The 26,736-nt window shown below is 45.9% G+C and overlaps 2 protein-coding genes across 7 annotated transcripts; one reads left to right on the forward strand and one right to left on the reverse strand.

The window, feature by feature from the left end:
* Positions 1-9: 9 nt before the first annotated feature.
* On the reverse strand, positions 10-8,539 carry LOC125699799 (DNA-directed RNA polymerases I and III subunit RPAC2-like). 4 transcript variants are annotated; one of them, XR_007379706.1, is made up of 6 exons: positions 8,391-8,539; positions 6,059-6,156; positions 4,934-5,010; positions 3,848-3,930; positions 2,746-2,802; positions 10-2,132 (listed from the first exon to the last, which is right to left on the reverse strand). XR_007379706.1 is itself a non-coding variant. In XM_048959719.1 (5 exons), the coding sequence occupies exons 1-5, from the start codon at positions 8,427-8,429 to the stop codon at positions 2,922-2,924; spliced, it is 345 nt and encodes a 114-aa protein (XP_048815676.1). In that variant the 5' UTR covers positions 8,430-8,539; the 3' UTR covers positions 10-2,921. The 4 variants fall into 4 exon arrangements, 2 of the variants coding, with proteins under 2 accessions (XP_048815676.1, XP_048815675.1); XR_007379705.1 differs by having other exon boundaries at positions 2,746-2,969; XM_048959719.1 differs by having other exon boundaries at positions 10-2,969.
* Positions 8,521-26,468, forward strand: VAMP7 (vesicle associated membrane protein 7). Of its 3 annotated transcripts, none has more exons than XM_048959716.1 (9): positions 8,521-8,634; positions 9,251-9,428; positions 14,264-14,421; positions 17,030-17,087; positions 17,584-17,721; positions 20,740-20,830; positions 21,399-21,466; positions 23,232-23,324; positions 23,992-26,468. In XM_048959716.1, exons 3-9 carry the CDS (start codon positions 14,276-14,278, stop codon positions 24,058-24,060), a joined length of 663 nt encoding a protein of 220 aa, XP_048815673.1. In that variant the 5' UTR covers positions 8,521-8,634; positions 9,251-9,428; positions 14,264-14,275; the 3' UTR covers positions 24,061-26,468. The 3 variants fall into 3 exon arrangements, with proteins under 3 accessions (XP_048815673.1, XP_048815672.1, XP_048815674.1); XM_048959715.1 differs by having other exon boundaries at positions 9,328-9,428; XM_048959717.1 differs by lacking the exon at positions 9,251-9,428.
* Positions 26,469-26,736: the final 268 nt, after the last annotated feature.

Raw genomic sequence — 26,736 nt, forward strand, 5'->3', positions numbered from 1 at the left:
TTGTCATGGAGAAAAAAAAAAGAAAAAAGAAAAAAGGGAGAAAAAAACTTGTAAATAAAGCTGAACTCATTCCATGTGACATTGTATTTCAGTGAAAGCTAAGCTAAAAATAAATATTTTACAAACAAATCATATTTTTGAAAGACAATTAGGTTTCAAATCTAAACAGAAGGACTGAGGGATATCTAGACCAGTAAGTTTTCCATAACCTTACCTACCCACTAGAGTAGATTGGCCTGGATGCATTTCACAGTGCTGATGCTGTGCTCTGCCTCCGAGCTGGCATTTTGTTGGAAGACAAAGTCACTGGAGAAAATTGATAGCAATGAAATGTTCCATCTTAGTAGAAGGATTTTTTTTAAATAATTGTGCTCATTAGAAAAATAGTTATCTGAATTTTACATATTTCTGTGAAGAGTCAACCTTTATCACGTTGAAACAAGCATTCAAAGGTCCTCTTCCATTCAGGACAGCCCCAGCTGTGTCAGCCTGGCTTCCTCCAGCTCTATCCAAATCAGCAATAGGAACAGCCCTGCCACCAGCAATGACTGTTCTCTTACCTGCACACTGCATGGAGACTAGCAGATTTAAACACACTGTTCCCATTCAACTCAATGAAGACCGAAGCATCTGAATGATTCCCCAGCAGTGACCTTTGGTAATAGCATAAGGAGCAGTGCCCCAAATGTTCAAGATCTGTGATTCTCTCCTAAGGACAGCCAGGCCCTGTTCATACTCACAGTACAGGCAGCAATTACATCCACACAGGGGAATCTTTTTACTTTGCCTAACCTCCCAGACCCCAAATAGCTAACATCCCTCTTTATGCTCCACAGCAAATTTAATCATTTCTGCATTAGCAGCTACTCTCAGATCAACATTTTCACCTTAAATGGTTCAAAACCAGTCTCAGATCTGCACACGATTAATATTACAACAAACAGACTGCCATGAATTCATCCCAGCTCTGGACGTTGGTACCACTTGCTGCACAGCTGCTTAACACTGACTACAGACTCCTTGCCTTTCTTTCCCCTTGTGTTTTCCTCCCAAGTGTCTCCTATTAAAACCAACATCGTAAAATTTGACTAAGTGTGAGAGGGGAGGGAGAGAAGAGAGCTATCAGCTGCAAACAGCATCCTTTTAAAACTCTGCGGTGGCATTCACTTGGCCACTTCTCAAAGGTCTCTATTAGGCTGCAACCAAGACCATGTCAAACACAAAGATAAAGCAAGGAACACCAGAAAACAAGTGCCCATGCAGCTTAGCTGCTCATGGAACTGCAAGTGCAAAAACAGCTCCCACCTTTCAAGATCTTTTTAAAGTTACTCTCCATGCTGCTGGGGCTTAGCAGTCACAGGACTGAGCCCAGGTGTATCAGTCAGGTTCTTATTTATTCACCCCTTTTCCCTTCAGCCAAGCCAGACAGGATCAGACAAAATCAAAGCCACCACAACCACCTGTAAAGATGCAGGAACCCATTGGCATGGGCAAGATGAATCCATTGCAGCAAACTGAAGCAAAAGAGCCTTATAATGAAATGCAGGGTTCAGATGGCTTCAGGACCTAATGCCTGTGAACACAAACCCACTGCCAGTCTGCCAGAAACCAAGTCTGTCAATTTGTATTTGAAAGAACAATTTTATTGAGAAAACTTGACATTTACATCCTCTTATTCCTCTGTATGTTAATAAAACATGTTGGTGTTTGAAAGGAAAGTCTCTGGGTGTTTCTTATTAAGCAGCAGGGGGTCTGCAAAGTCTGCTAAATACTTAATTGAGTGCCAGCAGGTTCTTTTGGTAACTGCAGACCTCCACTGAAGAGACAGAGGTGCTCCCCCTGGGCAGAGCAAACTGGAAAGGTTCACACTCCCGCACCCAGCACAGAGCAGAAAGAACTCCTGTTACTTCATGCCACATTACACTCAATGAAAGGCTTTCCCTGGCTAGCTGCCAGCAGATCAGAACAAGGCCGGGGTTTCAGCACTGCACTCTCTAGATAAGCTCACAAGGAGTGGTCTGGGCTTGTGGCTGTCTGCATTCTTCAGGGGGTTTCAATGAGGCAAGTTTCATTGTGGTTTTTTTTTTCAATTGTCTCACCATGAAATGATTCCCTGCTCATTTGAGGGCGATCTGTTAAAAAAAATGAAGGCTGATTATATTACTTGAATGCAACCAGAGGGCAAAGAATCTGGCAAAAGAGCTTGAAGGTGTGTCCTGCACAGAAAGTCTGAAGACACTTGGGCAGTCCAGTCAGGAGGCCAAGGCAACCTCACTGCTCTCTGCATCTTCCTCTGAGAAGTGAGGAATGACGCACAAGTCTCTCCTCCCTGGTAATCAATGACAGAATGCAAAGAAACGACAGAAGGATTTGTCAGGGGGGTTTCAGACTGGATACGAAGAAAATTTGACCACGCTCAAGGTAAAGAAACACTGAAATAGGCCTACTAGCAAGGTGGCTGATGCCCCATGACTGTCACTGTCCAAGAGGCATTTGGGTTTGGGGCCAGTAACAGAAGGATTTACATCAGAAAGAGGCTATAGCCTCTCTCAAAGCCTGATTTTACACTGCACTGAACACCTTTATTCCCCTTGTATGCTGGAGCAGACCAGCTCTGTGCACCAGACTACCTTCACCATCACAAGTGGTCTGAACATCCTGGGCAGAAAACAGCGACATTTGAAGAGGGGAGGAAATAAAATGGAAGTGTGAAAAGAGCTGCCTTGCAGCTATTGTTTTCTGTACCTGCATGAGCTGAAAACAGCAACACCTCTGCAGCATCAAACTTCACATACTTTATTACTAGAGAAAATACACACATCAAAGTAGTTATTAGAAAAACCAAAACCAAAATACTCTTGACACGGGGAATTCAGTACATGAACAATACAAACATCCACGAGGACCACCATTCCCAAATGCTACTGCATCTCTTCCTCCCTCTGGGCCCTGTATTTTCTCATGCTCTTCTGCAAGCAAGAGCAAAGGACAAATGTTAACAGCAATACATCTGAGCGATTCACACACCAGCATCACCGCATCAGTTTGTGCTGTGACTTCTCCATCCAAATCCTGGAACAGTTGAGGGACCACAAAATGCTCCAAGAACTTCCAGAAGAGACTGAGCCTTTAGTCACCACAATACAAAGGAAGTGAGGCCATGCCTGCTGGGTCCAGCTGCAGGGGTAAGCCCTAAAGACGCTGTGCAAGCTCTGGCCTAATCCTGGTCAACGTGTTGAGTAAATACTGAGAGAAGCCAACCAAGCATGCTGTGGGAGGACATGCTCAGCAGCTCAGTCTCCAGTACCCTGGGTCTGCTCTCCACCCCCAGCTCCAGCTCTCGGCCACTCTCCTGCTGAAATGTACATCCTAGAGACAGCACTCAGAGCTAGGCAGTCCACAGATTGGCTACAGGGAACCTACAGCTCAGGCTGTAGTGAGTGTTCTGGCACTTCTCATGTGGAAGCAAGAAGTTCAGAGGTGCTTCCATTTAAGTTAAAAGACAGGAAGTTTGAGAACTCCTTCCTCCACTACCTGCAGGAATTTCTGCTCCTTAATGCTCCAGCTATAGCAAAAATACAGGCAGAAATACTCATGGGACATCAAAAATTTCTGTTGTACCAACCAGTGCCTTCCACTGGGGGACCCACAGGGCTTTGCAAAGACTGACTTGTCCTCTCCTCTTCCCAACCCCAGTGGCTGAAGTAGTGGTTTAGGACTTGGAAAACCACTGTCAAACCAATATCAGGCAAAGAATGCCTGAAAAAGCTACCAGGCTTTTTGTGACAAAAGTTCTCAGTCCCTCTTGACCAAGAAGGCCCCTGAGCTCTTCAGGCAACAGTCTCACCTCAAAGGTATCGAGTACATGTTGGCAAACACCCATCAGGTCGTTCAGCCCTTTGCGGAATGGCTCAACAGCAGGAAGGGACCCTTCAGAAAAGCAGATGAATTAGTGAAATGGGAGGTGGCTGGGGACCTTTCCCTCAACACTGCATGCCAGCATGGCTGTTCCCATAATATAGAGAGGCTCTTACACGGCAAACAGCAACGTGTGGGCTCCTGCCAGCCTATCACCAACAGCCCAAGCCCAGATTTCAGAGCCTACATGCTCTAGGCTATAGCCCAGGAACAGCAGATACTTACCCTGCAGTTAGTCCCACGTTGGCAAAGCCAACAGGCAGAGCAGCAATTATTTCTACAAAGTTGAAGAGTCAGCAAGCACAAGCAAGCAACTTGCTTCCAGGAACTGACTTCTACATATTTGATGCTCAAGGGATCAGCCCCATGGGGAAGGAATGAAATAACAGCAGCTCTCTAGGCAGCAGACAAAGCTGCAGAGCATACAGGGCCAGGTGTGTTGGGAGGAACAGGTGACTGCAAGAGGCTCAGAGCTGTCAGTGCTACCTACTGTCAGGGGACAAAGTCCTCTTCAGGAGGCAAGTCATTGGGTCAGTACACAGAGACAGCTTTTCAAGACAGCCTCAGGTCCAAAGCTACAAAACAGCTGAGTAGTTGAAAAATGAATTATCTTGCTGCAGTTAGGTATGTCAGCACAGTTTCTAAACACCACACTGACTTAAGGAGAGATCAACTCTAACACTGAACAGCAGATCTATTCTACTTCCAGCACTACAGTTCAGGGCCTGCTGCCAACCAACTCAGACACCTGGGACCAGGCAAGGCCATGGGATCCTCAGGACTCAGCTGGCAGATGCTGCTCAGCCCTACAGCTGGGAAACAGAAGAGCTACAGCACAAAGCTCAGAGCAGCCTCCCCAACGAAGCAACAGGGCACAGAAGTTGCAGATGGCTAGCACAGAAGAGAGAGAAAAGTGCATTTCTTTGTTTGCACAACCCACAGCTGAAACCTGACACAAGCAAGGTGAATCCCACAGAAATAGCCAGACACAAAGAGGACACACACACATCCATACCTCTGGTCTGAATGCGGAAGTTGATCTTGCTTTCAGACGGGTGTGTGATGCAGTAGCCACAAAACTCCACATCAGGGCTGTGGTGGGGAAAGAGAGAAAAAGAGCAATGGAAGCCCAGACTGTTCACAGCACATCTCAGCAAAGTCAGAATTTCAGGCCATCTCAGACCTGCTGGGGCTCAGGATTCTTCTGCAATGACCAAGGGGCTCCCAGGAGGAGTATGCTGCAAGGAAACAGCTTGAATAATGTTATTCACGTTCTCCACCCTTGAATTGCAGCTTTGCAAAGCAAGGATGTGGCTGGCAAGCTCCTAGCACCACCAACTGCCCAGTAGCAGGCCAGAGAAACAAGAGCATCCTCTGCATTTCAGACACACAATTTCCTCCATGATTAACCACCAAGGAGCAGTAAGGACTAGCTGTTACCTAAGGGATGGAAAGTTGGAAGCCAAGAAGGTTAAGACAGCCAACGGGACAGTGAACTCATCAGCCAGCCCCATCCTATGGCACTCAAGTGGTAGAATAAGGTAAGCCTAGAGATAGTAGCTAAGATCAACTAAAGGTCATCAGGTAAGTCTGTGGGGGTAAAACAAGTCCAAGGGCAGGCCAAAAAGTCAATCCACAGGCCAAGTGAAAGAAACCCAAGTTAAACACAACAGAGTGATCAACAGATAGGCCTATAATGATAAGAAAGGACTGTGACCAGGTCTGTAAAGTCTGTAGCCAAGTACAAGCAATACTATGGCCAAGCTAGGAACTAATGCTCCTGTCAAACAGGCAACAGCTGGAAGCTGTGAGCTCAAATGAGACTCCTGAACCAATGGGCAGGGTATGGAGGTTCCAGGTGAGACCTGTCAGGCTCCTTAAGGCTTATGAGTGCCTTCTGGGTCCTGATAACAATAAGGAAGGAAAAAAAGAAAAAAAAAAAGCAGCTGATTTGGGGAACAGAAGTCACAGATAAGGAATCTTTGACGTGTCTGATATAAGACCTTAACAGATACAGAAGGAGGTGACTTCTGATTACATGTTTCATTCTAACACCCTGAGGTGCAGGTTATTAAAGAGAAGGCTAGAATAGGAAACAAGTGCTCTTAGCAGCACCAGACACTGTAGGGGCTTTACTTACTTTTTCATGACCATGTATCGGAGGGAGTTGCCAAGCGTGTGGTCCTCATCATGCAGCACAAAAGTGACACAGTTTCCATCTGTTCCATCTGCCTGGACCTGCCACAAATTGGGAAAGAAGAGACGCCATAATGTTTTCTGTGGTAATAAAGACCAGGATGCTAGTGAAGAATCTGGCCTGATTCCAAGATACCACAGGCTGAAAAAATTGCATTTGTTTCTCTTTCAACAACCTGCACCTGCCTGTGCAGGGCCTGTTTCTGGGGGATAATGTAGAAAGGGTTATTACTGAACCCTGTAACACTAGCAGCAATCCCCTAATTCTGCTGTTTTAGGCTTAGGCACCCAAAAAGTATGAAACTAGCCAGTGTTTCCTAAGAAGCCCAGTTTGGGATCTCCTCCAAAGCCAGTGAGCCACCTAACTAATTGCTCAGCTACTAGAGGGATGCTCATCCCCTGATATTTCCCCAGGTTCCACAAAACCTGGTATATCCAGATGGCATTGATCATTTCCACTCCTAGCAGCAGAGAGACTTTGAGGCTAAGTGAAGAGCCTGACTGGACGAGTACTGATCTCTTTGCATCCTGCCTCTTGACAAATCTTCAGCTGCTCCAGTGGTTTTATAACCTCCATGTGGAGCAATGCTCCCCTTCCTCCTCTTACAGGTACAGCAGCCCCAGGGATCTGACTCAGAAGCTTAGAAAGGAGATGCAGTCTGCTTCCTGCAAAAGAGATCACCCAGATGTTCAGCATGACTCCAGGGCAGGTTCCTGCACACCAGCTGTTGCAGAAGAGCAGATGTGATGCAGCAACATGAGGATGTTGGCCTGATCCAGTCTCTTTCACCTCCTAGCAATTTGCAATCCACCCTCAAAGCAGTGTTACTGGTGATTAAAATAAAGAGAGGCAAAACGTTCTCTTGTAATGGCAAGGCAACATGTGACTTGTGATTTCTGGAAGACAGCCTGCTGTTCTCCTGCTTGCTGGACCCAGCACCTTCCCTCCTTCTTCCAAGAAACAGCTGCTAGCCTCAGTTCCTCTTACTGTTGGGCTTTGCAAAGAACTATTTATTAAAATTGTCCTCAAAAGGGATTTTCTTTTTCATTAAGAGTAAAGGCTTGGAGAAGAGCAGACTAATTTAGGAGGCAGCTGCCTGGCACTGCAGCTGCATGGCACCCATTTTTGTTTCCTGCATTCAGCTGCACTTTAGCTCAGGTGTAAGCGTGCATACACAAAAAGATGTTTCTCTGACTGGGAGCAAATCTTTACATCTGAATTACAAAATTGGCATAAAAATAACTTGAAAAATAGGATGCTTGGCGCTTTAGCAGATAGATTTGGGAGCACCAACTTCAGAGTCCTTTCCAGAGCTGAAGGAGCTTTTGCATACAGGAAGCAGAGGAACGGGACAGGATGCATCTCCTGCATGGCGGCTGGGTCTGCTTGTGGGAGAGAGCAGCAACACAGTGGGTTCAGCTGTCTGTGCCTCCTTAACACACTGTAAGTACCCCGTGCACTGATCTGGCAGATAAAAGCCAAAGCACGGCTGTTTCCCATAGCCGTAAGGAACATGCTATGCTGAACCTGCTTCATCAGATGTAATTTCTCTCTCTCCTTTCCTGTGGAGAGTGCTTTGATAAAATTCAGGACTTCAGCAGGACCGTGAGCTTCACTTCACATCCAGACACTGTCCTGCCTAGTCAGATATCTCACTTCTGGCACAGTCTGAGGCTTCAGAGGAAAACCAACGCGTGCCCAGCCAGAACACAGCCAGGACAATTACTCCCCGCAGCGCTGGGTCTGTGCTTTGAAGCAAAAGGCTGAGATTTCTCACACGTCTCATGCTAGAGGCTTGCTGCAAGGAGCTCAAAGGCTGCAGACCGAGCGGCTGGGGAGGAGCTGGCGCAGGGCTCCTCAGTCAGACAGCAGAGCCCGCGGCCTGTTATTCTGAGCTGCAGCGCCACCTAGCGGCTGCCACGCGCAGCGGGCAATCCGAGAACGTCCCGAGCTGAAGGCGCTGATCGGGATCACCGAGCTCGCTTCCCGCCACTTGAAAAATCAGACCCCTACTGCTGGATTTTAGCAGCTCCGGAGCAGACCCATTCCCCGGCCGCCCCTGACGCAGCTCCGCGCCGTTCCCTCGGGCTCCGCCGCTGTCACAGAGAGCGGACGGCCCGGCGCGCTGAGCCCGGCCCCGCGTGCCTCCAGCTCCTCAGAAGCGTGGGCCCTGAGGATCCCCGCCCAGCTCCGGCGCCGGATGGCTGCGGTGAAGGCCGAGATGAGCCGTGCCCTGCGCCCGCTCCCCGCCACCCCCGAGCCCCGCGGCCCTCACCATCTCCAGCGCGGCCTTCCTCTCGCCGGTCTCCGCCATGCCCGCCGGACTACAACTCCCAGCATGCCCCGCGGGGAACTACAGCTCCCAGTATGCCCAGCGGGGCCGCGCCGGAAGCGCCTCGCAGAGGGCCCGGTCGAGGGGCGGAGCGGCGGCGGGCGGTGGGCTTCGTTCCTGCGTTTACTTCCTACCGCGGCGGCCGGCGTGCCTGAGGGAGGCCCGCTGAGGAGCCCCCAGCCTTAGGGTACGGCCGGTGGGGGCGGGGAGGCGCGTTGGCCGCTCGCTGTGCTCCGGCTGCGAGGGCCCGGCCGTGTGCGGCCCGGAGGCGGCGGCGGTGGGAAGCGGCTGGTAGCGCTGCGCTGCCGGGTCGCGGTGAACTTCGGGGCTTCGGGCAGGGGATGGTGGGGCTGTCAGGGTTGGGTGCCAATGGATGAACGGTAGTTCTTCGGAACTGTGGTCGCAGGGCGTTTTATAGTGCCGTAGCCGTGTGCGGGTGGCCACCCGGCTGCGTGATCTCTGCGGAGAGCTTAGATATCTCGCTGCTTTACCCGTCCTGCACGTCTTGTCCTGTTGCCTTCCGGCAGGTGGGGGTGGGAGAGGAGCGGGGTTAACCTCCCCCAGCGCTGTGTTCGTGCCGATGTGCCGCAAACAAGCAGCGTGCTCCGAGAGGAAGCTGAAGTTCTGCTCAGCACTGCTTGAACTTGGTGCTCCTCGGGCTTCCAATGCTCGGCTAAGCTGCTGGGCTCACGGCTGGCATGGCAGTTAAGGAAATAACGTTCAGAAGGCAATGAAGGGTTAAAGGGAAGCTTCAGCTGCTTTCTGCTGAATTCAACGTCTTTAAACGATCTTTTTTATTGCAGCTTTCAGAATTGCAACACCTACGTTTGTTTCACACTTAAAGCCAGTAGTAACGCCATGCCCCTTGTTTTCTGTGCAGAGGATTTCTGGAAATACAAGCAGTAACTTCCTCCATCCCTCTGAGCGCTGAGGCTGTGAATGTTTTGTTCAAGAAGAAGGGCTAACAGTTCCCCTTGACTGGTAAGGGCAGCATTGCTGAGTGACAGAGGATGAGCACCATTTCTCTCCCTTGACTTCTTGTCCCAGCTGTGCTGGCTGCATACAATAGCTTATTCCACACCTTCTGTGAAGTCAGAGCAACAGACAAGTTGTTTTCATCTCACTTGAAAATAATATGTTATCTGCTGTGCTTGGGGGCTTCAGTGCTGAAATGCTAAATGCTGCATTGAAGATTGAAGCTATGTATTTATCATTCTTTAAGATATTGCAGGAATTTCTTACCTTTCTGTCAAATGTCAGGGGAGAAAACTTGTAAGCAGCAGCATGCAGCAACTTGCAGCATGACTTGCAATGCTTCAGTAGACACTGGGATACGAGTGCAACACTCAGGTCACCTTTGTACGTCTCCACTGTCTGCCCAGTGCTTTTGACACAGCCTAAGGAGCTCCTTGGGTCTGTGATGTTTTCTGGGTGAGGAATGCAGCCTCCTTCCCCTCTTTCCTATTTTGGAGCCCTTCCTTACAATGCCTGTCTGGTATCCCTGAGTGAGTTTGATTCCTTCCTTTTAGGAGGGTTTAGACTTAGATGTTTCCAGCCATCTTTGAGTTAGAAACCAGTTGTTTTCTTTAGGTTATATGAAGGGGCAAAAGGGATTGTGTTCTAATGGATTTGATTCCTGACTCTCCTGCAAGTGATAAGAAAAGCTGTTTTCTGGCTTTGCAATGGATTTTTTTTAAATAACAAAAGTAATGAATGGTTTCTGTAGAATTGAATGTGACACTGTTTGGAGAGAAAAATATATGCTCACTGCTCATCTGTTTTACTTAAAACATTCTGCTGGAAGCTGAGGAAACGTGACTTACGAAGTAGGTGGTTACTGACTCCAGAGTCAGCTGTGAATTCAGGGGTTTTGCTTGGTTTTGCAACTGCTCCTTTGTATTCATGCTGTTCATTGAGTGGCTGTGCTGTAAACAGATTTGTTTCTAGATATTTTTTTTGTCAGTCACCTGATTGCTCAAGAGGCTTAGCTGTGTTTGTTTGTCCCTGGCTGTGACCTGCTGTTCTGCCACATACCAGTGCAGTCCTGGTTCTCTTCCTGAACTGGACGAAGTATTGCAGATGTCTGTATGCTGGTGGGTCTCATCTGGCATGGCTATGTGAACTCCTCTTGTTTTAGCTAATGTTGTTGCAAATCACTGTGCTGCTCACAAATTATTTGGATTGTGGTGACCGGCTGTTCCTCACTGGTAGTTGCTGAAGAGATCAGTCCCCTGCTGAAGAGTTGTAACGTGTGTAGAAAACAGAATAAAGTGTATTTTGTGTAGTTTGCATCTTCTGGCTAAAGCAGTCAAAGCTAAGGTGTAGGAGAGGGCACCTTTTTAATTTCTTTTTTTCCTGGGAAAATGTTTGTGTTCTTTCTCTGTGGCCCTGTCAGAAGGGAATGAGCTGCTGTTCCTTTAATCAGGAGAAACTAATAACAGTTGCATGGTAGTTAATAATTTCTTTTTGCAAGACCAGAATCAGCCATGTGGGTGCTCTTGTCTCTGATAAGCATTTAACTGGAGGTATCAAAGTTTAGGCTTTTTCATCCCTGTCTATAAACTCGTTGGGGATGTTTTGTGGCTTGTCCTTTCTTCTGCTTCAGTTTCTTCAGGTGGAGGTGGTGACTCCAGCAAAAAGCTTCCCAAAAGTTACTTATCCCTTTTTGCCTTAGCTCTGAGTTATCCCCCTTTCTATTCAGTCCAAATATTCTTCTCTTACATGAGTAATAGCAAAGCCTTCAGATTTGCAGAGAGAGGACTTGTGATCAGTAATTCACCCAACTTGGGCTTAGCTGGAAATAGATGAGTCTTGACTTACTGTCACTTTGTGACCCTCTGATTTGTGTGTGTAGCAATGTGCTTCAAGGAGCTGAGAAGCTTTTGGAGGCCAAGGTCAGCAAAATGTTACTGAAATTTGTGGCTACTCATCATCCTCTGTGTGGCTGATTTGCGAGGCTAGCTTAAACAGAAGATGTTCTGGGCTGGCACCTTCCATCCTTTGTGGCAGGATGTCAGAGATCTCAGTGCTGGCTGTGCTCTCAGGTATTTTGCATTGGTGTTTTTATGTGTTCAGCACTCCCTAGGCTTTTCTAGGTGCATTTTTCTGGAGAGAGGTTTGGGTTTTCTGTACGGGGGCAGCTCTAAAGCACTCTAGGCAAGATGAGATCCAGCAGGCTGGCTCAGTGATGCTGGAAGGAAATACTGTGGTTAGATCTGTAAACAGCTCTGCAAATGACGTGGCTCTCTGCTTGTCATATGATGTGCTTTCCAGTTGATCTTGGTGAAGTAGGGAAGAACTGCGTCAGCCTTGCTTTTCTGTACTGCCACAGTCTTCAGGTGGATATTGACACTGATTGACCATAGTAAGCACCATCTATTTCTGCCTTCAAAGGTCATCATCTCCAGAGCTTCTTAGATCCAAAATAACGTGGTGACTTTTTTTCTGTAACGCTGGCAGACTTGATGTTAGAGGATATTTTTGAGCCTGCAAGTGAGGGAGGAAACACAAACCCAGCTGTTTTTTTTTTTACCTCTGTCTTACTGGCATTTTTAAGTCTTTCTATCTTGGAGCAGAGGGTGACCAGTCATGCAAACAGCTGTTTTCACACCCAGTTCTTTCAGCAGCAGTAAAAGGGGACTGCTGGTGTGGGCACCCCTCACCCTCCTCCTTCCTGACAATCTTTGCACATCAGCTGGATATAAACCTGGTTTAAATCCCTGAGCCATCTTCAGGTGAGGCTGAGACCTAGGTGAGCATGATGGGAGGGGAAACAAGTGGGATGTGAGTACTTGGGTGCAGCACAGTGAGGACAAATGAAGTGATCCTGGAAAGAATAGTAAGTAAATGCAACAAGTTGTCTTTGTTCTGAAAATAGGGCTTGCTCTGAGATGGGGTAAATGAGAAGCTTGCCATGCAAAGCAGGCCAAGGGGCTTTCCCTGTATCCCTGGTAGAATTGATGTGCTATGTACAAGGGTGCAAATTTCAAGCCAAGAGGAAGTGAAAGGAGGAGATCAACTTGAGAGGGTCTGCAGCCCCTCTGCAGTGCTCTAGTGCTCCAATTGTTGGTCCCTTTTAGTGGTACCTGTTAAGAACAGCATTTGCAAAGACTTCTGTCTGTGTAGCGTGAGCCTCTCTGTGTGTTCTCTCTTCACCTTTATCGACACTACAAACTCTCAGTTTTGCTAGAACATACTTTGCTGGGTGCCATGCTCTGGAACAGCGTTATGGAGGAAGTTTACTGCTCTGCTTCCTGCTTTGTTTGCTCTGCTCTTATCAAACTAATCCTTTGCTTTCTGTTCCTATAGATGGTGCTGGTTCTGAAATCATTGGTGCTCCCAGGTGATTAAGTTAAAGTCTGCCATGAAATCAAGGAGTATCGTGTCTGAATCAATCCCCAGGTTTATTTTCTTCCTCTTCTGTCTTGAGCTCTTATACCTGCAGCAGGTTACCTGTTGTTGTCCAAGCCTGAATCTATCAGGCAGCAGAACTGTGAACCCAGTGCAGCAATGATATCTTAACTTCACGATCTTGTCAACATCCCGGTGTTTCTTGATCTGTCTTTTCCCTTATTGCTGTAATCTCTTGTGCTTCAGTCCAAATGAAAGCAGACAGATCTTTCAGTGTAGTCACTTCCTCCAGTGCCAGATGGGTAGAAAGTTTGACTGCCAGTAGCCTATATTCAGTCTTTCTGCCTGAGCTTCTGTCCTGAAGCTAAATCTGTTGTACCTAATTTCTAGAGAAGTCTCTGAGCTATTTGCTTGCAGTGAACTTGGTGTGTGATTTTTCTAGCCAGAATGCAGAGGTTTCTATGCACAACACAAATCAGGCAATATCAGGGTAATTAGAAACAAAGGGGAGAATTAGGTGGTTTTCTTCTTTTTCTTGGTAGGGTCAAAGGTCTTCTCTAAGCAGAAAAGAGGCTTATGGATGTCCTGAATCAACCAAGCAGATGTCACAGCTGTGGTGTGACGTGGTTTCACACGTTCAGTCTTAGGCCTGTCATTAGATTAATGTGATGATACTTGAGCTGGTTAAGTGTCCTCCTTTATGTGATTGTCCTCTGACTTCACATAAGTCTGGCTCTCAAACACTTGCATCTTGTAATCTATATGGTTTGAGATATATATATATGTATATATATGCAAGAACGTTGGCTTGGAGAAAGATTGTTACTGTAGATAATCAGTCTGCAAATGTTGCACCCTCACTTTGAGATCTGCAGATCATGTGCTCTTATAGAAGTCTTGGTGCATCAGTGAATGTCTCCAGGCTGTAAAGAGTGGACATGCGTGGTGTGACTAATCCAGCAGCAGCTTTTCTGTTTGAGTCTGAAAGCAGTCAAGTCCAAGGTACTACACTGAACTGAAATCATCTGACAGAGACGGTGGGCTTGATCTTTTGAGGAGCTGCTCTTTACATAACTGCAAGACAGTTGTTTCCTTTCTGAAGTGTGTAGCTTGCTGGCTGCTGGCAGCCTTTTTGAGAAGCAAGAAAAACCTGATGGGTTAATTGAAAACAAAACAAAAAAAAAGCTAGAAATCTGGCTGGAAACAACATAGGTTAAACTCATTATGGGGTCCCTGACTGGAGGACAGTGTGCAGGAGCAGTTTAAAGCAAGCAAACCAACTCTGAACCTGAAGGGTGGGGAAGGAAAGAGAGAAGCTTTCTAAATAGCAATATATTGGCAAAGTATTGATTACATTATGCTTCCTTCCAATTATGCTGAGGGCTGAGAAGCTATTACTGAGACTACAGTGTTTTTTTTTCTGTCAAATAACACAAACCTAATTCTTATGGTGTTTTTATTTCCAGATAGCTGAAGCCATGGCTATTCTTTTTGCTGTTGTGGCGAGGGGCACAACTATCCTTGCCAAGCATGCCTGGTGTGGAGGAAACTTCCTGGAGGTGACAGAGCAGATCCTGGCAAAGATACCTTCTGAAAACAACAAACTGACCTATTCACATGGGAAGTGAGTGATGTTTCCCATCTGGGTATCAGAGCAGACTAGCTAACGTGCATGAGGATAGCAGTAAATGGATGTAGCAAAATCCAGTTGTTCTCAGATCAGTTGTGCATCCTGATCGCTTGATAAGTCTTACAGGCAGTATCTTTTAGAGTCATCCTGAGGTACCACAACTGCAGTTGCTGGGAGAGAAGGCTTCTGCAAATCTCTGACCAGTCCTCAGGTAGCAGTTGGCAGAAAAGAGCATTTGAATGCAGTATCTCCTGGCACTGTGCTGCTGCTTCATTGCGTACGTGGAGTACAAAAGTTAATGTGCTGCAAATTAACAATAGAACTGCAGAGAACACTGATTTAGCAGTGTTCTGTGTTACTCAGTTCTCTTGTGAGTGGCTGGATTCTCAGTGTTGTCCATGCTGTTGTGTTAAAGCCATTTTGGCTGCCTGAAGATTCAAAAGATAACAATTTAGGTAGTCTTCCTGTGTCCTTCCCTGCCTTGCAAGTATTAAGAGACCCTGGGGAAGAGCTTTCAGAGGAAGCTGCCTGTTCTTTAAGTACTTTGTGTGTTGAATATCTTCTACTGTGACTTTAAGGGCAAAGTCATTTCCTTTTGCCTTGAGTGTTGTTCAACCATTTACAAAATTGAGCTGCAGGAGTGCCACAGTGTTCTTACAGTTGAAAACTTGAATTGTGATAGAAGTTCACTGTTCTTTGGTGGGAGGTAATTAGTCACTGCATCTGTGCTTACAAAGCATGCTGTGAAGTGGATAATCTTTTGCTCACTACTTAAGACTTCATGAGGATTCAACATTGTAATGCTATAATGTGATGGAAAGTATAGCAATAACAGGGGGTGGCAAAGTCTGTGGTTGCAGCAAGTGAGAACAAGCCTGAATGCAGCAGCTATAGACACAGAAACAAAGGAAGGAAACTTACTGACCCTTGGAAGAGCTCAGATAGGCAGGGATCTTGAGGAAGATACCATTACTTCCATTGCCAGCCCTTAAATGAAGTCTGGGAAGGGGTGGATCCTGGCTCCACCCTGTCCTGTCATTCAGGTACACTGCATGCACCTGAGCTCCCCTGGGTTGGCCCTGCCTTCCCACCAGGTGCTCAATCACTGCTTCAAGCTGTGACTCAGCATTTCTGCTACAAGCACACTGCAGAAGAGCACTCTGGGCACTGAGCCTATCAGTGTCTCCTCTGCTAAAGTCCCTTCTGACAGGCTTTCTGTTGACATTGTTTTTCCTGTGCATTTGAAGAACAGCCTCTTCATTCAGAATCTGTCATTGTTGTTTTATTTTTAAGAACTTCTGGGCCTTTGTATAATCAAAGAATATTAGGATGTTACAATCACAAAATAAACAAGAGAGTTAGGCAAAGCAGACTATGATAACAAAAGAGAATAAATAGAAGGCTTACCTCTATCCTGGGCTCACTCACAAAACTCCAGCAGAGCAGATCTCCAGAAGAGATCCTTCCCCTCTGGTAGCCAGCTCTTAAATAGGTCTAGGAGGGGTGCAGCCAGGCTCCCCCCCTTCTGGCAGCACAGCTGAATTGCCTTCACCTGTGCTCCTCTGGCTGCCTCATGGCTCGCCTCAGGTGATCAATCAGAGGTTCAGGCCATGACTGAGCAGTTCCCATACAATGCATTACAGTGATTTTATTGTAGAATCTGTAAAAGAGGTCTAAATGGTGGTGGGGAGTAGATAGCATCAATTAAAAATTAAAAAAAATAAAGACAGCTAAAGCCAGTGAGCCATCTGCTCCAATTGGTTCTGGGTTGGATTTAATGCTCTATGAGCTAAGTTGATGGGATGTTGTTTTTTCTTGTGGGCCTGGAAATAACAGCCTGGTTTCACTTTGAGAGGAAGATACGGCTCTGAACTGGTTTGCACTGTCTTTCAAGTTACTGAGAGTTGCATTTAACAAGCATCTGTTTACTCAGCATCTCTCAAAGCATCTTTATGTGAATAAGAGAATGCAACCACATGCTTCAAGCCTGTTTAGCCTGATAGTTGTTCTCTTAAGTTCATTTTCTTATTTGGCTGCTTTTGTTCTGTGGTCTTTGCAATAAAAACCCAAAGCAGTGCAACATGGCTAAAGAAGCAAGTCACTGTACCAGTGAGGTTTACTGAAGCATTAACTTCCTTGTCACTCCAATCAACTGCAGATAATCTCACAAGTTCACTGTGTGTAGGTGCTTGTATGCAGACAGCAGGACTAGATATAATCTTACCCCCATTTATCATGTCAAGGTGTTTTTTTTCCCCACAAGTAAGTAACTGGAAGAACATGGAACTGAAGTTTGACAGCACAAAGTTGCTGTGAAGTGTGGGGTGCTGCAAAGTGCATGATGGCAGCTGTTACTTACGTGTAAGTTGTCTCTTATTTAGTGTAGCTGATAGAAGATAAATGCTTGACATCTGACAAAGATAACTGGGGTGTGTTGGCATCTGTGTGAATTGCTGTAGGGTAACTGGAATTTGCTTTTCTTTTTTCCAGCCCCTAAATTCACCACAGACACCAGCATCTTCTCCATCATCTCTCTTCTCCTGGCAGAGAATATCTTGTGGCAGCTTTTAATGACTTAGTTTTTTCTCCCCTCTCTTTGCAGTTATCTGTTTCATTACATCTGCCAAGATAGGATTATATACCTCTGCATCACGGATGATGTAAGTATTTTGGTTACAGCTCTTGCACACACAGGCTTTTCATGAGTTTTAGCTTTTTCAGTATATATGTCAATGAGAAATCAATAATGCTAATTGCAGATGGGTTTTATTCCACTGGAGCTTTTAACTGATGGTGGTGAGAACACGGCTCTGAAGCCTAAGCCTGAAACTCAAATGCATGTGAATAAAGTACCTCTGAGGTTCAGTTCTTATTTAAAGCAAAATCATCTCCCTCACAGGAAAAGATATTAGAAACAAAATTAGATCTACATATACTTCAGTAGCATCTGCTTCCAGCTGATGTCTGGGAAGGTGTCTGGAGTCTGGCTGCTGCTAAAAACCCAGGGTAACCAGCCAAGTCCTGTAGAGTTTTGCACAGCATGCCTGTCTGAAAGTGGGTATTTGTGGGTTTTGGACTGGCTGTGTGCTGTGTACACTTCATGCCCACATCCAGAGCTGGATGTGGTCTGGATGTGGTCTGTTCGTTCTCTCCTAGGACTTTGAACGTTCCAGAGCCTTCAACTTCCTGAATGAAATCAAGAAGAGGTTTCAGACCACGTATGGCTCAAGAGCACAGACAGCCCTTCCCTATGCAATGAACAGCGAGTTCTCGAGTGTCTTAGCCGCACAGCTGGTGAGTTCTGTTGCTAAATGGGATTGAATGGGATTGCTTTGGCAAGTTAAACTTCTCCCCACAGGGTCTTTGTATATTTTTTCATTTGTACCTAAAGTACCACACTGAGTTTGTATATGAATGCAGAGGAATTTACTGCTTTCCCTGCATGTTCTCTACAGCTGAGTTGCTTTTCTGCTTCTGTGATGAAAAGGGGCTGAGGTTAATAGTGATGTATTCATTATTCGCACCGCACAGCTGAACTTGAGATGAGATCTTAAAGATAGCATTTGAAATATCAAAGCTAGCTCCAGTTGGCTTTCCATTCCAAGATAACTTCACTGTTGTTGTGAGCAAGATAAATGCATGCTACTTTTTCAATTGAACGAGGCTTCAAAATTTGAGTATGTAGTAATTCCAAACTGCCCCTTGCTTGTCTCCCTTTATTTCATGGTAATCCATGGCTGCTGGGGTGTGGTGGGGTTTGTTTATGGCACTGTTCCATTTTCATGGGGCAAGAACACTGGGCCTGGATTATGGGCAGGTTCTGTGTACAGAATCACTTGGATGGATGCAGAAAGGACTTCATTCCCAAGACAGCAACTTAGAAAAAGGGGATAGAGTGTTCAGAGTCTTCTGCTTAAAATTCATCACATTTTTTTTAGAGTTCTTAATTGACAACAATTTTGTAACTCAAGTGATGCTATTTTTTGAGACATGCCTTAAACTAAAAGGAAGATGTCCTTGGAACCTTGGTTTTCAGAGCTTGTTTGCAGGCTGTATCTGGGACAGCTACAGCTGGCACTGTGTGCAAGATGTGTAGGAGGCTCTCAGTCTGCTTTGTTGTGACTGGTGAGTGTGTAAGCACTGAGGCTGCTGCCTTCAAAGCTTTCCATTTTCATCTACTAAAAATGCCAGGTTTGGAGACATTCTGGATGCAGGAGAGGAGGTCCTTTGGTCACCTGGCAGCACAACCAGAGTAAGGGCAGAAACGAAGCAAGCTTCTAACACTCACCAGCAGTAACAGTTGTGTTTTGGGATGCAGGTTGTAGCTGGGGGAAGGTGAGGGGAGGATGTGCACTTGTACTGTTGCTTCCTGAAGGTTGTGCTGGATGTTGTGAAAAGAATCAGTTGTGCTGGTATCCTCAGGGATGAACGGAGATGATTCATAGCTTGTGAAGTTGCACATCCTTCACTGCAAAATCTGTTCTTCAACTTATGCAGCAGCATAAGTTGAAGCAGCAATGAATAATAAAGCCAGCATGTCTTCAGAAGAGCCCAACGGATTGTGCATTATAAATTAGATTCAGTCCTATCACAGATAGGAAGTTAGCTTTTTCCTCTACCAGCCCTTGATGTGTGGAGATCGAAACTACACAAAGTGATGATTCATCAAAATGTAAGCAGTTTTTGGCTGGAATCAGCTTAATGCTCTGCCTTATCAGAAGAGCCAGGCGGTGTTCAGGGCCACGGTGGTGTTATTCCTCTGAAAATCCCAGCATTTCCATTTCTCTAAAGCATGAAGTAGAGCTGCTTACCTTAGCTTTTGCATATTGATGAAATCCAGGCATCTACTAATTTTTATTACAAGTTAAATGATGGCAGAAAGCTGTTCCCCCAGCTTCCAAAGATTAGAGCCCCAGTGATCTAATGCTTTGTGTAGTGGGAGAACAGCACTGCTATCAAGGTGGTTGCAGAAGTTACTGCAGGAGTTTAACTGGTGTGATGCTGAGTGTAGAGATCATACAACAGTTCAGAGATTGTGCTGTGACTCGAGCATATCACACAGTTAACATTGAAAAGGAAGGCCATGCTTCCAGTAAAACCAGTGAGAGCTCAGGTAGAGTGCAACTTCTGCAACTTCTCCTGAAACCAAACTTGTTTGTTTTTCATTTTTTAAAGGATCTGTTACTTTCTGTGCTATACCCATCAACTATGACATGAGTGTGTGAATGCTGTTAGAGCAGTAGGCTTTTGCTTCCCACGTGGTCAGAAATGGATGCAAAGTGGACACTCATTCAGGAGAAGACTGGGGTTTAAGAAGCCACGTGGGTTGTCACAAAGTACAGCAGAGACAATCTAGTCCTGGCCACTGCAGGTCTGCTTAGATGGTTTCTTCTTAGGAAGTGCTTTGTGAAGCCCTCAGATATAAGTGGTGGCTGTAAGTTTAGAGCAGGACAAAAGTTCATCCATGAGTTTTGTGAGAGAGACTTGTTCTGTAGGGGAGGTGATCTAGGAAGCAGGACAGTAGGAGCTGTGGCTGGTGATGCTTGACTGCAGAGGACCTCTGAGGACAGCAGACTTAGTCTGAGAATAGCAGAACTTACTTAGACAATACTGACTTCACCTCAATTCCCTTCCTTTTATTCTGAAACCATTGCGAGACTCCTTTTAACCTGGGGATGTTGGTTAGCACTTCTCCCACCTACCAGCCTGAGTCAGATAGTCACCACAGGTTCACTTGTGGTCCCAAAAGCTGCTTATGTCTGCTTTACAGGAACAGCAATTAGGCAGCTCTGACCATCTTAAACACCTCATGTGGTTCTTCCATTTTGCAGTCCCTCTTCACCCTAGCTGGAGCTCCTGCTTGATGCTCACTTACAGATGCAGATGCATTCTCTCCTGCTTGTGTAATGGCAGGGCTCTTTATGTTTTATAGAGGAGTAGAGAGGATTGTGTAAAATTGTGATCTATTACAAAGACAGCAGAAGGATGTCTGGGAGTGGGAGCAGTGTGTTAACTTGCTACAAATGTGATTTAACTTCCTAAAGAGGCTGATACTCCTGGGCTCTCTGGAAGTTGCAGGCATTTGTCTGCTGCACAGCTGCTGCAGTGCAGGAGTAGATGGGCACCTCGTGTGACCTTGTAAGGGGCTGACAAGTTGGATTTGGGTGTCCCACACAGTTGTAGATGTCTGAGGTAAATTGGAATCTCAAATGTGTGCCCTCTGCCCTGCACAGTAAGGAACGGGAGATTCCCTTTTTGTGTGAAGTGCTACGTTGAGGATCCTTGTTTTCACTGACTGTTCATCTGTTACAGAAATACCACTCGGAGAGCAAGGGCACTGACCAGGTAGCAGAGACACAAGCCCAAGTTGATGAACTTAAAGGAATCATGGTTCGAAACATAGGTATCTGGCTTGTTCTTGTGCCAAGCATGCAGCATTCCACCCAGCCAGAATGGTGATCCTGCAGGGAGTTACTGAGAGTGGAACTGGTGGTGGGCTGTCCTCTCCTGATGGAACCAGCGATGGTTAAAGGGGCTGGGGAGCTCTGAGTTTGCAGTCCATTACTTGTGTTGGACGTGGTGAGAGCACAGCTTGGTGCAAACTTGCACAGCTTGCACTGAGGTGCAGTGTGCTCTGGGGTTTGTCCCTGTCACTGCTGCCTTCCTGCAGCTGCTATGAGGAAAATGCTTCTCAGCATTTTGTCCAGTTGGACTTTGGTTTGGGACAAATCTGACCACTTAAAATAAAGAGCTAGATCTGGGACTGACCAGAATTGAGTGGATTTAGTCCCAAAATGTGATATTGCTCCTTAAGCGCCACTGCTTTGAAATCTCAGAAAGGTTGGGGCCATTTATCCTCTCAGAAACCACTGCCAGGAGCTCCTCCTGGCTTCCAGCTGAGCTTTGGGTATTAGAAGCAGCTTTTTGCACTGGGATTCTACTTACAGATTGGGATTTTTCTCTTTCTCCAGACCTCGTGGCACAGAGAGGAGAGAAGCTGGAGTTGCTGATCGATAAAACAGAGAATCTCGTGGATTCTGTAAGTTTGGGGAAGAACTTTAAAATGGGGAATTAGTGGTCCTGCAGCTGTTGTGCTCATGTAAGAAAAAGCCCCTTTTCAACAGACATTAAAGCACCTTAAAGTAACGGTTCCTTGTGTTAGAAACAAGTCCTGTCTTATTTCCTTCCTCTGCATGGCTGTTTAACCAGCTACGTGCCAGCCTTGCAGCTCCTTAACAGGATGAAGGGGTAAAGTAAGTGAGAAATTACAAGTCATCACATTGAAAGTAACTATAAAGTATGTGCCAGTCAAGTGGCCTACATATAGCTTGGAAGTTTTCCTGACTATTCCCTGGAAATCCCTGATTCAGCATCTTCTGCAGGGTCCTAACTTGGGGCCTAATTCCTTTGGTGCCCTCAGATGCAGTCCTCAACCCTATAGATTGCCAGTGTGGCCTGATGGGACTGATGGATATGAATACATCTCAGAGCTGGCAAAAATACTGTCATGCTTTAGAGAGATGAGCTGGGGGTGCTAGCAGTTACCCAGCTGGGAATGCTGTCCTCCTGCACTGAGTGTTTGAACCTTACTGCTTCAGGTGGTGGCAGTAAGTAGTCTAAGCTCAGGTAATGCCTTAGACAAAAGGACTGGAATTCCTTCTTCAGTTAGTCTGAAGCCACTTGTGCTCACTGTGAATACTTGTTGGAAACAATGCAGAGAATGAACGAATGGAATGTGGTGCTAGTTTGAATGTCCTACAGTTCAGTGATGAGTCCTCAGAAATTCAGAGTTGAAGTTTTCAAGAGCAGTGAACCAATTTATCACTCCCACAAGAGTCTTTACTACCAGAGTGGTGTGCCTAAAGATCCTTCCCAGCAGCAGCAAGGTCTTCCTTTTGGCAGGGAGGTCTGAAGAAGCCAGTGCTCAAAGCAGTCCTGTCCTCTGGAGAACTGCTCTGGGCTGAGATGAGGTGTGTTGCTGCAGTGTCTGCGCCAGGACTGTTGTCAGTAGCCAGTAATCTGTTTCCATACCTAGAAACTGCACGGTTAAGTGAGAGAAGTGTTTCCAAAGTTCAGATGGTAACTTAACATGGAAATCAGTGTTGAGCTGAAATTACGTTAATAGGGATGCAGCTCTGCTTGATGTCTCACTTGAGAAGTCTGGGAGGTGTGGAGAAAGCCTGAAAATAACCAGCAGAGTGAGCTGCTGAGGTGGCTCAGTCTGGATGCTGCAGCCTTTTTCTGTGCAGGTATCTCTGCAAGAGCTGCTCAGGGAAAGTGACGGGGGTGAAGTTCTGGTATTGAAGGAGTTACTTGTGTGGCTGGAGTAGAACTGATGCTGAGTGTAGGAATAAAGATCAATAATTACTTACATATTTTTGGAGTACTTCAGCTCCCCAAAGCTTGCAAGTCAGAGGAGAACACAACCAGAGGTAGTCCAAGGTAAACTAAACCTTATGAGCAGACAACAGACCTGATGATGTCCTATGCCCAATTTTTCTCAAGCTGATTTCTGGAAGGTACAAACCCAAGCTGGTTCTAGATTCAGTATTACTTCTGTTGTTTGGGTTTCATTTATCTTGCCCTTAAAGTAGCATAGGAGATAACTTTCCCTTGATGCCAGTTTGGCTTTGCATTATTGTAACTGCAGGAGTTAAATGGATCTGGAGGAGATAACTGCAGAGGTTTGGCTCGTTAGGTTAGTAGGGTGGTATGGGGATGTGCCTCTTCATCTGGCTGCTTGGGATGCAGCTTTCTCTGCAGTAGATCATGCAATAAAACAGCTGTTTTACTTTCTCTTCTAGTCAGTCACTTTCAAAACTACCAGCAGGAACCTTGCTAGAGCCATGTGTATGAAGAACCTCAAGCTTACCATCATCATAATCATTGTATCAATTGTAAGTATGGAGCATAATAACCTTTAGCTCTTAAGACAAGCTCAGCTACTGGAAAATGCTAATAGTGTACTGCTGTCATCAGACCTGCACTAACTCATACTTGGTATGGCCTTAGCTCTAAAACAAGTGTTTTTAAGGTTTTCTGAGATATGGAGAAAGGAGCATTGTGCCAGGCAGTTTTTCTTGTCAAGGTGATTGAAGATGTTTTCTTGACAACTCTGTGTAGCTTACAGATGCTTGCTGCAGTAATAAGTGCCTTGCTGACTCCTTAAAAGTTAAGGCATTGAGCTCATGGCTCCTCTACCTGTATTGGCTTTCTAGGCCTTGTTCCTTTTGGTATTCATTACTTAGCTTGGAATAGCATACCTCCAGCCTCTAATGAATGTGAACAGCACTACCATGAGGATGCTGAAGTATAATTTCAGGTTGGGTGTGTGAAGTACTTTGTCACCATTGAAGCCTTTGCTAGAGGAAAATTCTCTTCCTGTTGCTGGATGGACATGGAGAAAGAAGTCTTGGTGCAAAGTTCTGTAGGACGTTTGACAAGTTATTTTAAGGTGCTTATAACCTGGGGTTTTCAGACTTGTCTTTTGATACCAGGCCATGTCACAAATTGACTTCTGAAGGACAGAATTCTCCACTGAAATATTTTGTTTTCTTTCCCCAGGTTATCATCTATATCATCGTATCGGCTGCCTGCGGTGGGCTTGCGTGGCCAAGCTGTGTGCAGAAGTAACCAGAGACAGCTGGTGCTGGTCAGTTGGAGATGAGAATCACAGCAGTGTGAAGAAGCGACCTACAGAATAACTCTTAATCTTTCACTACTGACACCTTCTCATTCTTCATCCCTCCAGGACTTCAGACTTTCTGCCTTATCACCCCGAACATGCCCAGCCGGTTGCTGCTTCCATGCAGCTGTAACCTCAAGAATGGGCTGTTTTAAATTACTTGAAGGGATTTTTTCTTTTCTGTCCCACCTGCAACCTTCTCAGCTAGCTGGTACAGCCAGCTCTGGAGGGTACAGCATGCTTGTCCGTGTGTCCATGCAGCTTTGCACTTTCATGTGAGCCTGCAAGTGGAGAACAGCTCTGCTAGCAACTACCCACGAGGATGACACTGGAGGATAGTTTGAGGTGGGCTGAGCCAAGCAAATGGGGGAGCCACAAGATGGGTGTATTTCCATTTTCCACAGACCATAGAGATCAGGTGCCCCTTCCTGCACATCTGGCCTCTTGTAGTGGCTCAACGTGTAGGGGTTGCAAGTGCAATATTGGTAGTAGCAAAAAGAATGGCTTTGGGGCTGGGGCTTTACGCACTGTAAGATGTAGGTGTTGCTTCGGTATGAAATCTCCCTTTTCCTGGTGGTCTTTCAGCAGTTGGTAGCAGGGTGATAGGTCACCTCAGCATTTTGAAATGGCCTCCTCTTGACCATCATTTCTTTCTCCTTCCTCCCCTTTAATTTGTGGCTAAAATAATATAGTAAAGGAGATGGTTCTGTATAGTTAAGGTTGCAGTAATGCATATTCTTTGTCATGTTATTTCTCCTGTTCTTCTGAGGTGGACTAAAATGAATACTAACATTACCACTTGCTAAAGTGAAAAATGGGAGCTGATGTATTAATCAGGCTTGATAAGGTGCCATATATTGGCTGCTTGTGCTTTTACTCTGAAGGTTTGTGCTAAAATGACAGAGAAGGACAGAAGGTTGAAGTTAAATGGATTGTTCCTTTCTCTGAAGCAGAAAAGGTCTTTCAGATGTAGTAACAGCTACTCACGCTGGGGGGAAGAAGAAATAACACAAAAGAACACCACCAAAACTCAAGGCTTATTACCAACTGTAGGATTGGGTGCTCTGGTAATGTGCTGCTATCAAGTGTGTATCTATGGGGACTACTTTGCCTGGTGCTGGAAGCTGTGATTACCACGTTTCTGTCCCACCCTTGGGAAGGCGCTGCACAGCAAACGTGTAGAGCAGCACAGTGGCTGGAAGTGCCAGCAGATAACTGAACAGGGAACAACTGAAATCTGGTGCAAGTATCAGATGCTCTGATAAGGAAGCTGCACTGCTTTGGTCTGGGGAAGTGACTTCTAACAGTGAGTGAGAGCCATGCATGTACAGGAAAGTGAGGCTCAAATTGGTGACTAAACTCCAGCACTTGGTGCCATGGGTTCCCTGAGCCCTGCAACACAGGCTTGCCAGGCAGGGTGGTGACATTCAGTGGCTGCTCCTTCATGTGACTCTCCTGGTGTGTGACACTTTCCAGCAGGTGCCAGATAAAGCTTTCCTATCAACTTGCATGGTTATTCGGATGTGACTTCGAGGCTAAAACTTAACTAATGGTAATCAAACCTTGATAGCCAGAAAGGGCCAACAGATTAACAGTATGGCCTGTTTGTACCCTGCATTAACACACTGCAAAGCAGAGAAAGACTTTGTCTTACCTGGAAGTAGATGGGAAGGAGAGCCCTTGCTCTCCTCCTTACCCTTACAACCACCCACAGCTCAGTGTACAGTTGTGCATGTTTTAGGGACTGTTGATGTTACTGTGTTAATTTCTATGATTTGTTGTCTTATGTACAAACACTTTTTAAAGACTTCCTCTCCTTTTAAAGGATGCACTGAGGCATTAGTGTAAAAACAAAGTTAACCTGGTTAAATAAAATTACTGTACAGAAAGGAGATGTGCTTAGCTGTGTGAAAAGCTGTCTGGCACTGGATGGAGGAGCTGTTTGGAAACCAGTGTGCACCTGGGGTGTGGGTTTCCCTGTGCACTGCTGCAGCTTCCAGCTTTGTGTCGCCCTCTGTGGCCGCTTGAGAAAGCACGTGGGAAAATGCTGCTGTGCCACAGCTCCTGCAAAGGCTGTGTGTTACCTCTCAGCTTTGAGAGGATTCTCACTTAGCTTTGATGCCTACCATGACTTGACAGTGGCTTTATGTATGGTGAGGGGAAGAATCTGTTTTTCCTTGGTTTTAGCTCACAGTATCTATGAGTTCCTAGGACAGGGAGATGCTAAAAGATGCGTGGGATGAGATGCCTGCTTGCTCAGTTCATGTGCAAGGCTGGAGGGAACATAAAAGGAAGCGATGATAAGGCAGTGGTGATGTTATTTGGAAGCTACATTAAAATCTGTCTGAGAAATTGTTTTAAGGCAATTTTCAGTGACTTGAGATGAAATCCCATTGTCCTGAGCACAGTCTGTCTTTTCTCTAGTCATAGTGGGGAAGATCCTACCTTCCTGGAAGAGTTCCCTGTGCTGTGCCAGGCTGATTCACTGCAGCAGCTGCTGAGCTCACTGTCTTGCTCTTCAGCCTCTGTGTTTAAAAATAAGTTTTACAGAGTTTAGTAGCTTTTCACCTATCTCAGGAATGTTAAATAGGTGCTGTAGTGTTAGGTGTTGGATGTAGGCTCAT

This window comes from Lagopus muta, chromosome 13, assembly GCF_023343835.1.
Source record: "Lagopus muta isolate bLagMut1 chromosome 13, bLagMut1 primary, whole genome shotgun sequence".
Taxonomy (NCBI): Eukaryota; Metazoa; Chordata; class Aves; order Galliformes; family Phasianidae; genus Lagopus; species Lagopus muta.

What these genes read in the sequence shown, in the direction of transcription:
- LOC125699799 (XM_048959718.1), bottom strand. Translation starts at nt 8,429, where the DNA reads ATGGCGGAGACCGGCGAGAGGAAGGCCGCGCTGGAGATG. An exon ending in CGATACATGGTCATGAAAAA is followed by an intron (nt 5,011 to 6,058) that starts GTAAGTAAAGCC and finishes TCCCCACCACAG; the next exon opens with CCCTGATGTGGAGTTTTGTG. An exon ending in CTTCCGCATTCAGACCAGAG is followed by an intron (nt 3,931 to 4,933) that starts GTATGGATGTGT and finishes GCTTTTCTGAAG; the next exon opens with GGTCCCTTCCTGCTGTTGAG.
- VAMP7 (XM_048959716.1), top strand. Translation starts at nt 14,276, where the DNA reads ATGGCTATTCTTTTTGCTGTTGTGGCGAGGGGCACAACTATCCTTGCC. An exon ending in CAGAGAATCTCGTGGATTCT is followed by an intron (nt 21,467 to 23,231) that starts GTAAGTTTGGGG and finishes TTTCTCTTCTAG; the next exon opens with TCAGTCACTTTCAAAACTAC. An exon ending in TCATAATCATTGTATCAATT is followed by an intron (nt 23,325 to 23,991) that starts GTAAGTATGGAG and finishes TTCTTTCCCCAG; the next exon opens with GTTATCATCTATATCATCGT.